At 41.7% G+C, this 16,548-nt stretch overlaps 1 protein-coding gene across 1 annotated transcript in view; it reads right to left on the bottom strand.

Moving 5' to 3' along the window:
* ash1 (histone-lysine N-methyltransferase ash1) overlaps positions 1–16,548 on the bottom strand; it is a 296,085-nt gene that overhangs the window by 22,275 nt on the left and 257,262 nt on the right. The window contains exons 7-11 of the mRNA XM_080272689.1: positions 6,076–8,256; positions 5,608–5,816; positions 3,945–5,166; positions 3,384–3,863; positions 2,840–3,006 (exon numbers count right to left, since the gene is read on the bottom strand). Of these exons, the coding sequence (XP_080128815.1) occupies positions 2,840–3,006; positions 3,384–3,863; positions 3,945–5,166; positions 5,608–5,816; positions 6,076–8,256 (4,259 nt within the window). The remainder of the gene's footprint in view (positions 1–2,839; positions 3,007–3,383; positions 3,864–3,944; positions 5,167–5,607; positions 5,817–6,075; positions 8,257–16,548) is intronic.

Here is a 16,548-nt window from a genome sequence, read left to right as displayed (position 1 = left end):
CTGTAGCACTTTGGAGCTGCTGACTGGGGGGCCCTCACGCAGTACGTCATTGATTTTCCTGGAACAATTATTGTTTCCATGGCCGAGAGCCATCTGAGTGAACCTTGTGCATTTCAGAGGTTATTCTCTTGGGCATGGAAACATACATTCCTTTCTCATATCCTGTGACTAATGTTAAACAAACCTTGGTTTACTCACACTTGTTCTAATGCTGTCCACAATGAGGGGAAAGCGTACACAAGGTACTGGAGCCAACCCACCCCTGACTCTCATCTCTTTTATATTTCTGCCTGGAATTGTGCTAAGTCTGTTCTTTGCTCTGCTAAAAATACTTTCATTCGTACTGAACTCTCCAAATCTAATTCTTCCCATTCCTTCTGGTACCTTGCCAAAAACCTTTCTAACAACTTTGCCTCATCATCTTTCCCTCCTCTTTTCCACTCTGATTGCTCTGTAGATACTTCTGTTTATAAAGCAGAACTCTTCGTTCAAAGTTTCTCCTCCAAATCCAGCTTAGACAATTCCGGTACTGTTCCTCCATCACTTCCCCCCTCTGACTTCGTCGTTGCTGACATTAGAATTTTTTCACCTGATGTATTTTCTGCCATCACTGGCCTCAACACTAACAAGGCATACGGTATGAGCCCGATGTGGTCCCTCCTGTTGCCCTCAAGAACTTTGCTTCTGTGCTTACATCCTGCCCAGATAAACTCTTTCACCTTTGTCTATCAGTTTGTACCTTTTCTTCTTGCTGGAAGTTTGCTCTCATTCAGCCTGTCCCAAAGAAGGGTGACCATTCCTATCTCTCTAACTATTGCCCAATTACTTTACCATCCTGTGTTTCAAAAGTTTTTGAGTCTATTCCTAACAAAAAAAAATTCTTAAAGCATCTTTCTTATCACAATCTTCATTCTGGTCATAAATATGGGCTCCCCTGGGGAGGCTCCACTGGCGATCTTCCTACCTACCATTCAGACTCCTGGTTGTCCTCCTTTCAGGACTTTGGCGAAAGCTTTGCCACTGCACTTGACATCTCTAAGGCTTTTGATCGAGTCTGGCATAAATCCTTAATTTCCAAACTGCCCTCTTACGGTTTCTATCCTTCTATCTGTGCCTTCATCTCTAGCTTCCTTTCTGGTCGTTCTATAGCCGCTGTTGAAGATGGCCATTGTTCTTCTCCTAGATCTATCAACAATGGTGTTCCTCAGGGCTCTGCCCTATCACCAACTCTCTTCCTTTTATTCACCAATGACCTTCTACGTTGTACATCTAACCCTATCCACTCTTATGCTGATGACTCCACCCTTCACCTTTCCATTCGGTTCCCGCAACGTCCATCTCAGCTGTTACTTCAACAAACAAGGGATGAGGCTATGGCACACCTAATGTCTGACTTGGCTCGTATCTCTGACTGGGGTAAAAAGAATCTGGTTGTTTTTAATGCATCAAAGACTCAGTTTTTACACCTATCAACCCAACAAAATCTTCCACAGGTATACCCACTAATGTTTAATAACATTCAGCTTAATCCTGCATCATCCTTGAACATGCTTGGGGTTTCATTTACTTGGGACTTATCTTGGAAAGATCATATTACATCTCTTGTAAAATCTGCTTCCAAGAGATTAGGTGTGCTAAGCTGACTCCGTTCCTTCTTTAACCCAGCACAATTGTTGACTCTATATAGGGGTTTTAACTGCCCCTGTGTGGAGTACAACTCTCATGTGTGGGGAGGCTCCCCACATACAGCTCTTCTCAATAGGGTGGAGTCAAAGGCTTTTCGTCTCATTAACTCTTCTCCTCTTACTGACTCCCTTCAACCTCTGTCTCTTCGTCGCACCATTGCATCTTTATCTCTTTTCTATCGCTACTTCAATGGTCACTGCTCCTCTGAACTGTCTGCATGCATTCCTCCACCTCTACAATGGGCACTTAGCACCCGTCTACCAGCAAACTCTCATCCCTTTTCTGTCCAACTCTCTAATGCAAGAGTTAACCGTTACTCCCAGTCCTTCATTTATGCAACAGGTCAACTCTGGAACTGTCTCCTTCCGTTTGTATTTCCTACTTCCTATGATCTCCAGTCTTTCAAACACAGTGTGTCCAGGCATCTCGAAATTATCAGATCTTGAATTTGGCTCTCTCTTGTATTTTGTTTTTCTCTTGGAAGGAACAATTGCGGGCTCGTGGCCTTTGGTTCCTTCTTCCTCGCAAAAAAAAAAAAAAAGAGGTCTATTTCCTACTGCCTATGATATCCAGTCTGTCAAATGCAGTGTACCCAGGAATCTCGAAATGAACGGATCTTGAATTTGGCTCTCTGTTATTTTGTTTTTGTGGGTTCCTGGCCCCTGGGTCCTTCTTCCTTGCCAAAAAAAAAAAAAAAAAAAAAAAAAAAAAAAAAAAGAGAGAGAGAGAGAGAGAGAGAGAGGGGGGTGGGGGGCCTCTTGTAGTCAATTTATGCATTTGTAATTTGAAATGACTGCAAATGACAACTTGGCCTAAGTGATATAGCATTACTGGACTGTCGCATGATGTCATGAATATGAATGGCTTAAAAATACTCAGTATACAAGATGATCATCACCAGCCTGTTATAAAACGAGCATTTCTAATCAACAACTGCCATTCTGCTCTGATCATTACTGTTCATCTGCTTTTCAGTACAAACTTTTCATGTATTCCTAATTTCTCTGTCAACTACAGTACTGTATTAACATTCTTCTATTCTTCATGCAAGATTTCAAACCTGTCTGCTTCAGCCATCTCTAAAAACATCCATGTAATTTTTGTTTTACAGTGCTTCATAACTGCTTCCTTAACAACGTCAGGGTAAACTTACTCATCTTCCTTGTAGTAATCTGAGAAGAGCCCAGCCACCAGGTACTTCTTTCTCCAGCGAGGAACTTTCCTGTTGCCAGTCATGGTGCGGCTGCTCTCGTCACCAGAAGGGGGTTCGCTGCTAGGCATTGATTCTGACGACAGCACCACTGCATCACAATCATCAACCTGTGGGTGGTAATGATAATAATGAAACACAGCCATCACTCATATTATACATTCTAAATTTAATAGAGATGAAATTAATAAGTCATAGTCAATTTCAATGGGAAACTTCTCAGGAGGGGGCAAAGTATCAATAAAACTGAGAAACTGATGGAACTAAGGCAATGGACAAGAGTATGGTCAGGTCATGTTACTGTACAGGTACATTTAAAATTTACAGTACGTTCTCCTCTCTTGACATTTCCGCAACTGTATGGGACAAATAGTAACATACAAAACTGAAGAAACAGCACAGTTATCAGTCGGGAGAAAAAGGAATCCTAGCAAGGGTCTGATGAAACATGATCATTATTAAATATCAAGAGAACTTGATAACTCACTTCTTCATCCATTTGTCTTTTTGCTCTCTTGCCCTCTGACTGGACTGTTTTGACACTCTCTTCACTTAAATCCCGCTTCCTTCTGGTGCGACATCCAATCCCAGTGGCAACTTTTTCTAGCATTTTCTTCAACTGCTGTTCATCTTGTTCACTCTCTGTCTTCTTTTCAGCTGCAGGAGGTGGAGGTTGTTCAGCCTGCTTGCTGCTGGTGGATCTCCGTTCTCTTAGTGAATCCCGCAGATGCTTTGACGGCTTCTCAGGTGATTGGGAAGGGGAAACTGATGGCGCCCTGGATGATGGCTTCCTTTCAGTGCTTGCCTTTTTTGGTCTTCCCCGAGGCCTTGGAGCTGGTATGGGCACGGGGTTTTTGGAAGAGTTAATTGTTCTGTCCCGGCTAGCTCTGGTTGATGCAGGCTCTGATTCTACTGTCATGGCAGTGGGATCAAGTGAGACTTCTTCTTTTCTCTGCTTTTTCTCCTCCTCACTATTTTGTTCAAATGTACTGGACTGACTAGTGACTGCTGAGTCTTCACATTCCATTTCAGCAAGATGGTCTTGTACAGGTACAGGCACAGGCATAATATATTCATTTTGCTGTTCTAACTGATTGCCTGCACTCTCAGAAACAGATATTTCAGAGCTGGGGGGCTGTACTGGAGGGTTACTACTGTTCTCAGCTTTTTCAGCCACATTTGTTTCTTCAGTTTCATTCTCCTTCTGATCTGGAGAATCTTTACTTTTACGTTTCTTTTTTCTGATGGTGGGGAATCCCGTTCTGTTAGTTTTCCTCCGCTTCAACTTCTTCTTTTTGGATGGTGGTGGTTCGCTGTCCTCAGTGACTTCTGCTGGGGTGAGCTTGTCAGTGACCTTAGGGATTGGTGAGCGCAACTCTCGCTTCTTCTTCCGTCTCTTCTGAGGAGGTTTGACAGGAACTTCTTTTGGGCCTTCCTTGTCAGACATAAAGCCACTCTGGTCACTCTCATACAGGGGCTCATGTTCACTTGGTATATCACTGTCAGAATGTGTCCCAGAGATCTCCATCTGAGACTGTGATTCAGCAGTGGGCTCTGGTGTTGGCATGCTGGTGGTGTCATTTGGTATCTGGGCACTGTTTGTACTGGTGTCATTACTTAGCTTTCCTTCATCAACAACAGGTATTTTAGGGGTTTGTTCCTTGGGTTCTTCCTGTCTGGGCAGCAAGGTTTTACAGACTTCTTTGAGAACAGATTCTTTGGCAGCTTTGGGGGACTTGGTTACTGGGGTTTTTACAGGAGTCTCCTTTTCCTTGTGCTTTGGGGTCTCCTTTTCCACCTTTCCCTTAACTACTCCAGATGTTGTTGCTCTGGTAACTGCAACTGGGGTTTGTGCTAGATCTATTTCCAACCTATGACGTTTCTTTGGAGTTGTGGTGGTAGTACGTGTTGTTATTACTTCATTCTTTGTTTGGGGCACAGGTTCAACTTTCTCAGCCACTTTGTTCACCACAGGTTCTGGTAAACTGACTGTACACTCAATCTTCTTTTTCTCCTCTGTGTTTTCTCTTGTACCAATAGCATTATTTGTGTTCACTATATCAATCACTTGTGTGTCCTCAACCCTAGTGTTCTTTGGAATGTGCTCTTCAAATTTCCTGGTAATTGTACTAGCATTCAAAACTTCATCTGGTTTCTTAGCAGGTTCTTCATTTTGTCTGACAACTCTGTTCTCAGTTTTGACAAGTTTGGGAGAATCAGTTATTAAACAGGTCTTGTTAAGTATGGTCTTCTCTGATCTTAGGTCAGGTCTCTCAGATCTAAGATCCATTTTCTCAGAACAGGGATCTGTTTTATCAGAGCGAAGATCAATCTTCTCAGGACGAATATCAATCTTATCAGAGCGGAGATCAATCTTCTCTGATCGAGGATCAATCTTCTCTGATCGGAGATCGATTCTCTCTGATCGGAGATCGATTCTCTCTGATCGTATATCGATTCTCTCTGATCGTATATCGATTCTCTCTGATCGCAGATCGATTCTCTCTGATCGCAGGTCAATTTTCTCTGATCGGAGGTCTATCTTATCTGATCGAGGGTCAAACTTTTCTGATCGAGGGTCAAACTTCTCTGACCGAAGGTCAAACTTCTCTGATCGAGGGTCAATTTTCTCTGATCGGAGGTCAATCTTTTCTGAGCGAAGATCAATTTTCTCCGATCGGAGATCAATCTTCTCAGAGCGGAGGTCAAGCTTATCTGATCGAGAATCACTCTTGTTTAGCTTTTCTTTTTCGTCCTTTTCAGTACATGCTGGCTTCTCGTTGGTCTTGGCAATGTTCACCTCATTTTTGACATTATCAACCTTGGGTGGCTCAGGAGTGGCTGGTACAGCTGTTGAGATGTGGCGGTGGCGTTTCTTCAAGGGCAGCCTTTGTTCACTGGCTTCTGTTCTCTCTCGACCCTGTAAAAGCAATCCATTAATATATCAACAGGCTCATGAATGTCATACAAAATGGTAAACTTTCTTTTATTAGGATCAAGAGATGGTCACAATTTTGTGTTAATCAAAGACACAATAAACCAGTGCAGAAAAAAACACACACAATACTCTAAATACAAAAATGGCAAATTTAAGCAACACAAAGTTCAATACACATCACAATGTTACATTAAAAAGAAACTGTGTATTCAGTGCAACTCAAGAATAGTTGTAAACTAACCTGTTTGGGTACCTCTTGTAATTTCTTCTTCCTCTTTCCAGATGCTTTTTCTTTGCCACTCTCCCCCTCTGTTCCTGACTCCCGGTCACTGGTTCTAGTCTTCTCACTTCCTCGCCTCTTCTTGGCTGCCAGAGACACTTTCCTTGGCCGGAATATTGATGGCAGCAGTATTTCTCCAGGTTTGGGCTGTATGAGAATGGGTACTTTGGAAATGGAGCACTGCTGCATTCCTTTTGTGAGGTCCTCCAAGTCAGCGAGGAACACTGGGTCAACAATATTTTTATGTTTGCTTTTAAAATGCTTTGGTTTTTTCTTCTTCTTTTTATGAATCTGCTTGAATGTCAGAGTGCTAGCACAAAATGTTGGTTTGCCATTCTCACTCTTCACTTTGGTCTTTATGTCCTGATTACCATACACTTTTTCAAATATTGCAGGTAGTTCTTTCTTTCTCCCTCTCTTTTTCCTACCCTCTAGTGGCAAGCCTTCACTACTGAATTTGGGTTTTGTATGTCTCTTACTGTGTTTCCTTTCAGTGTCATGCATTCCAGAGAGTGGGTGGTCAAGGAAAGTGTACGGGTCTCCAAATGGCTCCAGTGAGTTCTCAACATCATCAACTCGTACAGATAATTTGTCTGACTTTTCACTGTTCCGAACTTTTTCATTGATGATTTTGTGCATTATTCTCTCACTGAAACATTTCTTACTGGCAGCTGTGGCAGGGAGAGTACTAGAGGAATTTAAATTTTCTCTCTTGGGGTATTTTCTTGGTCGTCCCACAGGTCTCTTCCCCGTAAACCCTTTGTCCCTGGTTTTCTTATCACATTTCATTACACTGGATGGCTCTAAACTGTTAACCTGTGTATCAGGCTTGGCACTGGTGAGATTGGCACCTTTATCTGCACAAGACTCAGCTTTGTGCTCTGTTTGTACTTTGTTCATCTGTGCTTCTTGGAAGGGCACACTAGGTTCTAGAACTGGAGGGATCTTTTTGGGTCTGCCTGGGCCCCGTCTCAGGGGTGGGATGGGTTCTGGAGGAGGAGGTAAATCCTCATTATCTACATCATTCCCCCACTTGTCCTCCACACCCACAACACCACCAGGTTCTGGTGCAGGGGGCCCAAGATCACTCTTGTAGCACCGTTGAGAGTTTGTCTCTTTCAGAGACTTCTGGACACCATCTTTCAGATCTACCAGGTTCTCTTCATTCTTTGGTTTCTTATTTTTTGATCCTTTGGGTCTTCCTCTTGGCCGCTTCGGTCTGTCTGGATCTTTCTTTGGTCTTCCCGGTCCTCTCTTTTTCAACGTACCTTGTTCCTCAAGACTTGTCCTTTTGGCATTGTCTTCCTCCAGTATTGGTGGTGGATCAACCTGACACTTGAGGGCTGGCATCTGAGGTGAGTTTGGCGAGTCCTCATATTCATAACGGGGAGAACTAAGTAAGTGTGGTGGGGTAACAGCAGGCAAGAGTGTGGGTGGTGGTGGGGAGTCTTGGGAGACATAGGTAGGCGAGTATGGGCGGTTGTGTGTGTTAGACCCATCACCAGTTTTGCCAGCACTGTAGAGGGGAGAGTGGTGATGTGGGGGTGAGCCAATGTGGTGCAGAGGGGAGCCATTGACTGACTGTATGCCACTGTCTGGGGAGACATTGGACACATTACAGTCAAGAGACACATAACTCTCCAGTTCTGGCATGGGTGGAGGATCAGGATCTTCATCCTGATGTGGTTCTTTTCCACCCATGCCAACACGGGATTGCCTTGCCCTACGCCGCTTATCGGCAAGGGCCAGCTCATCCCGATTTTTTGAAGCAGGTTCTGCCCTGGGACTCCTAGGAAGCCGGGGATGATGGTGGTGTGGTGGACGGGGTGGGGGTTGGGGTTGGTGGTGGCGGGGACGGGCCCGCCCATCAACATCCTCCAAGTCATCCATCAGCACTGTATTGAACTTGAGTGCTGCCTCCTCCCTGACAATGGAGTTGATGGCTTCACGAACAATAACATCTGGGAGGTCATCATCACCAGGCACATCGGAGGTGCGGTCGTCAGGCTCTGTGTCAGAGGCCGCACGGGAAACAACCACATCATCAGTAAAACCATCCAGTGACACTGAAGAGCCATCCTGTTGTCCACTCCCACTACTGACATCTGGCAGTAGCTCAGCGAGGTCATCCTGGTCCAGCACCTGTACATGATTAAGGTAATTTGAATAAACATTTAAACTACAACCACTTAATTCTAACATGACAAAAATCCCTAACCTCCTGCAGCTCAGTTGATGGCCAAATACAGTTAGACAAGAGGGGCAGTTTGAACAGTAATCAAGAATATCCATTCTAACCTCATAACTAAGGCTCATCAAATTAAATGATGTCACAACTTAGTACCAGTACTCATTTGTGGGAATGGATCTGTTCCATCAGGTACAAACATACTGACTATGTAACTGTGTGTTCTTACCTTACTTAATTGTATCTTTACAGGAATGAGTCAAGCTCGTATTGTCCAATGTATTAAACCATTTTTATCACAGATATCGTTAAATTTATTGATGGTTTTGAAACACACTATTTCATTCGGTAGTGCACTCCACTGATCAATTGCCCTATCTGGGAAACTGAATTTCCTTACATCTTTATCACCTCTTTTTTTATGCATTTTACTGCAGTATCCTCTTGCTGATGCTTCGCTGTAAGTTATATACCCATTTATGTCTATTTTCTCTTTCCCTGTGATGCATTTATATAGCATAATCATGTCTCTTCTTTTCTTTCTCTCTTGTAATGTTGGTAAGTTTAATTTTTCTAGTCTTTCTTCATAGTTTAGATCCATTAAGCTTGGTACCCATCTTGTAGCTGCCCTTTGTACTTTTTCAATCTTATCTATGTGTTTTTTGAGATGGGGATTCCAGAATACTGATGCATACTCCAGGGTTGGTCTGATGCATGATGTTATTATCTTTCTCAGCATGTCTTCATTTATATATGTGAATGCTATTCTCATATTAGCAAGCAGTATATACATGTTGAGTACCTTCTCACTGATGTGGTCAGCCGGAGACAATCTATTACAGTACTGATAATCACTCCTAGGTTCTTCTCCCTTTCTGATATGTGTAGGGTTGATCTTCCTAACTTATAATCCTAACCTGGTCTTTTTGCACTTTTACCAAACTCAATTACATGATCCATCCAACATATTACCATGACACTTGTCCACATTAAATTCCATCTGCCATTTATTGCTCCATTCATGAATTTTATTTAATTCTTCTTGTAGCTCTCTGCAAGAATCTGTGTTAGTATTTTTCCTTTGTATTTTTGCATCATCTGCAAACATATTTAGGTAGCTTCCATTTCCAATGTTACTGTCTCTGTCATTTATATATACTTAAAACATAATTGGTGCCAGCACTGAGACCTGTGGAACTCTGCTAGTCACTTCCCTCCATAATGAGTAATTCCCCCTTAGTACTGTTCCCATTTCCCTTTTTCTGAGAAAATCCTGCATCCAACAGTACAGGTTGCCTTGGACTCCTCCTCGATGGTATTGTTTCCATAAGAGTCTTTGGTGCATTAGTCTGTCAAATGCTTTCTTGAAATCTAAATAGATACTGTTCACCCATCCTTCTCTTTTCTGTAATGTTTCTGTAACTCTATCATGGTAGCTTAAATGATTAGTAACACATGATTTTCCTTTTCAAAAACTAAACTGCCTTTCTGTTATCATATTGTGTTCTTCCAGATGGTTTACCCAAACTTCTCTTATCAGCTTTTCTAATATCTTACAACACTGGTCAGTGATACTGGTTGGTAGTTGAGTGGATTCTGTCTATTTCCTTTCTTGAATAGGGGAACAATGTTTGCTTTCTTCCAAATATCCGGTAGTTTACCTTGACTTAAGGATTCCTTCAATAGTAAATGTAACTGGTTGGCTTAACTCTTCTTCACATTCATGTAGCACCGAACCTGCAATTTTGTCAGGGCCATATGCTTTTCCTCTGTCTGATTTACTTAACTCTTCCTGTACTTCTTTTTCTGATATTTGTATATCTGGTAATATGTGTGGGCATGCATGTTCCACATCATCTCTTTCAAAATCATTTTCTTTTGTAAAAACTGATCGGAACTTTCTATTTAGTGCTTCACAAATATCTTTCTCTTGTGTACAGATGATCCCCTCAAAAATCACAGAATCTTCTACACAAACATTTAAATCTTCTCCTCTAAGCTCCTTTTCCCAATCTATTTCTGAGAAGTACTTCTTCAGTTCATGATAGCTGCCCTTTTTTGTAGTTTAGACTCTTTATGTAACTCTCATTACTGGTAATTATGCCATATGCAACCCTGAAGTTGCAATTTAATAGTGCATGGTTGCTTTTGCCAAATGGAGGATGATACATTATATTGTCAATATCATTTTCTTGCCTAGTATATATAAGATCTACTACTGATGGATCATCTAGTCCTCTTTTTCTGGTGTTTTCCTTTACATGCAAAGTTACGAAAAACTCCAGCACAAGATCAAGGAGCTTTTGATCCCAGCAGCTTCCATGGCTTCTTAGATCCAGAGTATTCCAATTTATATTTATACTGAAATCTCCACTAAACAGAATCATTTCTCTTCCATTCTATGTAGTAATGATCTTAAACTCTGAATTGTACTTTCTGTCAAGTCTTCATATTCGCCTTTTTCCCAAATGTTTGTTTTGGGTGGCAAATATAAATCTGCCACAATTATTTTCCCTTCCGATGTCTTAATCTCATATGCAATCAGTTCTGCTTGTGAGGGTGTATCTATTTTAATTTCTTTGACTTGTTGATTTTTCTTTGTTAAGATTATAACTCCTCCTCCCTTTCTTAAATTTCTGTCTATTCTCCATATATTGTACTCCTCTAAGTTTAGGGTATCGTTTGATCTCTTTGAGGCTAATTTTGTTTCATTTAATCAAATAATATGTGTTTCCTTTTCTTTGGTATATTCTTTCAGCTCTAATAATTTAGACACCATTCCAGCTATATTTGAGTACATCAACTTAATCATCTTGTTTACATACTTCCCAAAGCTTGAGTCTACTACCTTCCTTCTTTTTCTTCCCTGTTGGTTATGTACCACTTTCGTATCTGCAATAAAATTACTTTGTAAAAAATAATTAATTATTCTCTGATCTTTCTTCATTATTCGATTTTGCTTCCTCCCTCTTCTCCTTTAGTATTCCCAGTTCCTCTTGAATTAGGCATCTTTATATCCAAACTTCTTTAAATTCCTCTTTTTCCATGAGTTTCTTTGCATTTTTTAGTATTTCCTCCACAGTGTTCACACTCTGGAAGGTTACTTTCAGCAGCCTCAACTTATTTCTATCATATTTCCCAAGCCTTTTGTGTTCCTCTTTGTCTTTATCACAGATTTCCTCTGATACTTCCTTCAATACGTTCATTATATTTGCCATCTCCCATTTGTCCCTCCAAATTCTGTTTTTTTATTACTTTTTCATCTATACCAGTGATTATTATAGAATTGTTGATATCTGCTGAATCTTTCACCAATTTTGGGTTATTTTTTATAGTATCTTTCATTGTTGTGGAGTGGATATGGAAGTTGTGTAGATTGGCTTGGGAAGAGGGAAGGGTTCCAGAGGACTGGAAATCAGGTATAATTGTTCCTTTATACAAAGGAAAAGGAGAGAGAGAAGTATGTGGTAACCATAGGGGTATTTGCTTACTTAGTGTGACTGGTAAATTATATGGTAGAATAATCATTGATAGGGTTAGGCATATGACAGAGGAGCTAGTTGGAGAAGAACAAGGGGGATTTAGGAAGGGAAAAGGGTGTGTAGATCAGATATTTGTTTAAGATGTTTAGTGGAGAAATATCTAGAGAAGGGAAGCAAAGTGTATGCTGCCTTCATGGACTTGGGGAAAGAATGACAGAATAGATAGGCAAGGTATGTGGAAGGTATTAAGAATATATGGAGTGGAGGGGAAATTGTTGAGTGCTGTGAAGAGTATGTACGAGGGAGCTAGGGTTACGGTGCGAGTGGACGGTGAGCTGAGTGAGTTCTTTGATCTCAATGTGGGACTGAAACAGGGTTGTGTGATGTCTCCATGACTGTTTAATATATACATGGATGGGGTTGTAAAGGAGGTGCAGGGTAGGGCAGTGGATGTGGGGGTGGTTCTAATGAATGAGGGTGAGATTTGGAAGTTTCCGGTGTTGCTGTTTGCTGATGATACAGTACTTTTGAGTGAAGATGAATGGGAGTTGCAAGGTTTGGTGAATGAATTTGGGACAGTGTGTAGGAGGAGGAATCTGAGAGTTAATGTAAACAAAAGTAAAGTTATGGTGTTTGAGAGGAATGAAGTCACAGAGTGTGCAGTGAGGTTGGATGGTGAGGATATGGAGAATGTGAGTGCATTCAAGTACTTGGGTAGTGTGATGAGTAAGGATGGAACTTTGGGGGATGAAGTGCGTGAAAGGGTACAGCAGGGAAGGAAGGTCGTTGGTACACTGAAAGCAGTGATGAGAAATAGGGAGGTGAGTATGGAAGTTAAGAAGTCACTGCATGATAGTGTTGTGATCCCTACCCTGACGTATGGAAGCGAGGCATGGACCTTGCAAGAGGGGAACAAGTCAAGAGTGAGAGCAGTGGAAATGAGTTACTTGAGAGGAGCATGTGGAGTGACGTGGAGGGACAGGTTGACGAATGAAGAAGTGAAGGAACAATGTGGGGTGGATGTGGATGTGGTTGAGAAGATTAGGAGAAATACACTGAGGTGGTTTAAGCATGTGGAGTGACGTGGCGGGACAGGTTGACGAATGAAGAAGTGAAGGAACGATGTGGGGGGGATGTGGATGTGGTTGAGAAGATTAGGAGAAATACACTGAGGTGGTTTGGACATGTGAAGAGAATGGAGAATGAAAGACTGACTAAAAGGGTGTATGTAGGTGAGGTGGAGGGAGGGAGAGGGAGAGATACACCAAGGATGAGGTGGAGGGATGGAGTTGAGAGGTATATGAGGGAGGGGGGGGGTGAGTTGGGGGGAGGGTAGTCAAATGGTGGGTGACAGAGCGACTTGGAGGTGTTTTGTCTGTGGCCACCCTTTGCGGGATTAGGGCGTCGGGCTGTAGAGAGATAGATAGATAGATCTTTCATTTCCTTCTTAGTGTGTGTGTGTGTGTGTGTGTGTACAGAGAGAGAGAGAGAGAGAGAGAGAGAGAGAGAGAGAGAGAGAGAGAGAGAGAGAGTACCAAAAATGTTGTAGGGCTTGCTACCAGGTCAGAAGGAAGGATGGAGATAAAGGAAGAATTAGTTGGTGAAGAAGTGAATTTCAGGAGGAGGAACTAGTGTTGGGGCTTAACATATGTAAGCTCTGTTTTGTGGCTACATATCAGTTGCACAAACAAACTAGAGGGGCACTCAGTAGAGTGCATATCTCCAACAAGGGCAACACAATTTCCAAACCACTCTTCATAATGGGTTAGGATTTCTCATCATTGATTAGGGTTTCACAAAAAGAGTTTTCCAGATCCAGAATCTGTAATACAATCTGGATTAGTCCCAACGTTAATCGATTGTTTCCTGGGACACGTGCTATCTACCCACCAAACTTGGTCCAAATCCCTCTTTCAGTTTTTAAGTAATCCTGCTAACAGACAAACTAACAAACAAACAAACAGGGGTGAAAACATACTCTCCTTGTAGGAGAAAAAGCATGACTGACTGAACAGCATCCAAACATTCTCCGAGAATATGACATGCTTACACCAATTTTACTATCCAGGTCTGTATTTCAGTTCTAGGTACAAGACGACTGGGGTTATGAGAAACTTCCTCATAGGTCTGTGGTCAACCTTGGAAAAAAACCCTGGAAACTCTCTGTTATATACTGAACATGTTTCCAACCTGACCTATGCCATTGACACCATTTATACACTACTGTACAACATTACGCTATATTATACTGTAGAGGGTGTCCCAGGTAGTGTGTGAAAAACTTTGCAAGGTCATTCTTAGGCTAATTTTTAGTACTAATGATACTGTATATCAACATGGGTCTAGTTCTCAACTGTTATGAAGCAACAGCTATTGATGACACTGCTGGTGAATCATGAAGGAGACTATATTACACGTAAGGTTACCGGTACCAGTAATGCTGGCTACATAATGGCTGGGAATCAGACCCATGTTGGTGAAACCTTTATTACTCAAAATTAGCCCAAGAATAATCTGAAGTTTCTCACCCAGTTCCTGGGGCACCTCATACATCGCAACTAGCTCTACATATTTCCCTTCACAATTAATAATAACCATTTGTGTAGTACTAGTAGTAGAAGCACCATAACCCTGGTCTGACTGGCTGAGCAGACCCATCAATCACAGGCAAGCAAACAGCACTGCAAGGATATATCCCATGCAGTGAACTGATGCTTCTATATAGTGGGCTGCACCTCTACACAGCATGGCACAGGAAAGAGAGTGGAAGTTTGACTCCCAAATGGATGCCACCTTTGCTTCTCTCCATCCATGTAACAGGGGCACCATAGCAGGCCCAAATCATCCCTTTTGGCACTTTTATACAATACACTACTGTTCAATAACTTTTATGTGCGAACATTTCCATTACACATCGTATTAACATAGTACAGTACTGTAAACTCCCGATTATCCAGCACGGCATTATATGGCATACGACAGTATCCGGTATAGTCATTGGCTAAATTAAGTTGGTATCTGGCAGTAACCATAAAATCTTTGACATTATCCTGCATGAAGAACCTTTCTCTGACATTATCTGGCATGAGGGACCCTTTCTTCTGGCTAAAAGTACATTATTATCCTGCATGAGACAGTTGTCATCAAACATCCAACCATAATCTAAAAAAAAGGAAATAAAGAAAGAAATACACAAAAAAATGGGGTTATACTGTACTGTAATATGAAAGTGGTGGAGTGCACAGGGAGGGAGGGTTGATGGATGGTGGGCCTCGCAGCTTACAGGGTGTTGGTGGTGGGTAGGGAGGGGAGATGCAGTGGCAGAGAGTAGAAGTTTTGATTGGCTAAGGCAGGGGAGGGAGAATTCTAATGCAGATTTTTAACTGGCTGGCAGAGGGTAGGTGGATGTTTTCTCACTCTCCATCGTATTCCTCCGTTGTTATGGTGCCGATATACAAATGAGCCTACACTGAGCTCTAAGTCTCTTCCAAAACATTATTATTGTAATGACATGGTATGGATATCAGTAATCCTACTTTAGTACTGTATAATGCAAGACATGGTATGGTACTGGAAAGAAAAGTTGATTAAACTGTGTTACTAAACAGTTAAGAGTTTATGAAAATGTTTATTTTACTAAGCAAAATAATATACTACAAAGGAATCATAAACACAAAATATAAAATCATTTAGACAACTATTTCTTCCCATGTGAAGTTTGTCCATGTACTCTGTGACAGCAGTTTTGTTTTGTTGTGTGGTGGTGTCACCTGTTAGAATTCTGATAAATGAAATTACAGTGTCGTGTACACAGTACAGTACAGTACAGTGAAGCATGCTTCAGTAGAGAAAATTACAGTGTACTTCACAGTATTTCAATATTATGAACGACTTTTAGCTGTTTTTCGATGATTTATAATATTTGGTATGGGTTTTACAATGCATGTGTTTATACAGAACTGTCGGGAGAAGGAAAACAAGTCTCCTGGCTGTGGGGAATTTGATACTATCCCCATTGTCAACATGAAATTGCTTCTGTACATGTGGTAGATGGTGGCGACCATCATCCATCCATTTGATGTAGTGCTGCCTACTTCTTCCTTAGCCTTTATCATTCTTTTTCTGTGCCTGCCCTCCTCTCTTCCTATTTCTCCCATCTTTCCTGTCCCTCCTTAATGCTTTTCTTTCCTTTACAGGTGGCTTTACATTGAATGACAAGCAAAAGGTTTCCTGTAAGCCAAGAAGCCATTTACAATGCTGGGTGGTGACCATATAACCATACATGCTCCCTACATGTCAACAAGTGGGTTGGTGGAGGGTTAGTGCCCCTCCCCGTAAAACAAATAACTCAAAGTCCAATGGCCACCCCCTACGGGATTATGGCATCTGGCAACAGATAGATAGACAGACATAAAATTATAGTGTACTTGATGGTACATTACAGTATCTTACCATCAGGAATGTCTAGCATCTGTTTTTTGATGTTTTAAAGCATTTTGTAGGGGTTAAACCGAAGATAAGTGTTACTGGCTTGGGGGATCAGAGGCCCCTAGGAGGGGCTTTTGCATAATCCGGCATTTTGACAGAATCCAGTAGACCTTTGGCTCTATTACACCAGATAATCAGGAGGTTACTGTACTATAATCTGGAACTTTTTACCAGTGTAAGAATGACAACAGGTTTCCCATAAGGTGAAAGAAATCAAGTGGTACAGGTAATAGCAAGAATACAATGAAAATGCCATTATCACAGCACTGTGGTTAC

This window comes from Coenobita brevimanus, chromosome 6, assembly GCF_032717465.1.
Source record: "Coenobita brevimanus isolate Jiangsu-jjx chromosome 6, ASM3271746v2, whole genome shotgun sequence".
In the NCBI taxonomy this organism is placed as follows: Eukaryota; Metazoa; Arthropoda; class Malacostraca; order Decapoda; family Coenobitidae; genus Coenobita; species Coenobita brevimanus.
Note: the sequence above shows the minus strand (reverse complement) of the source record. Positions and strands in the feature narration are given on the sequence as shown.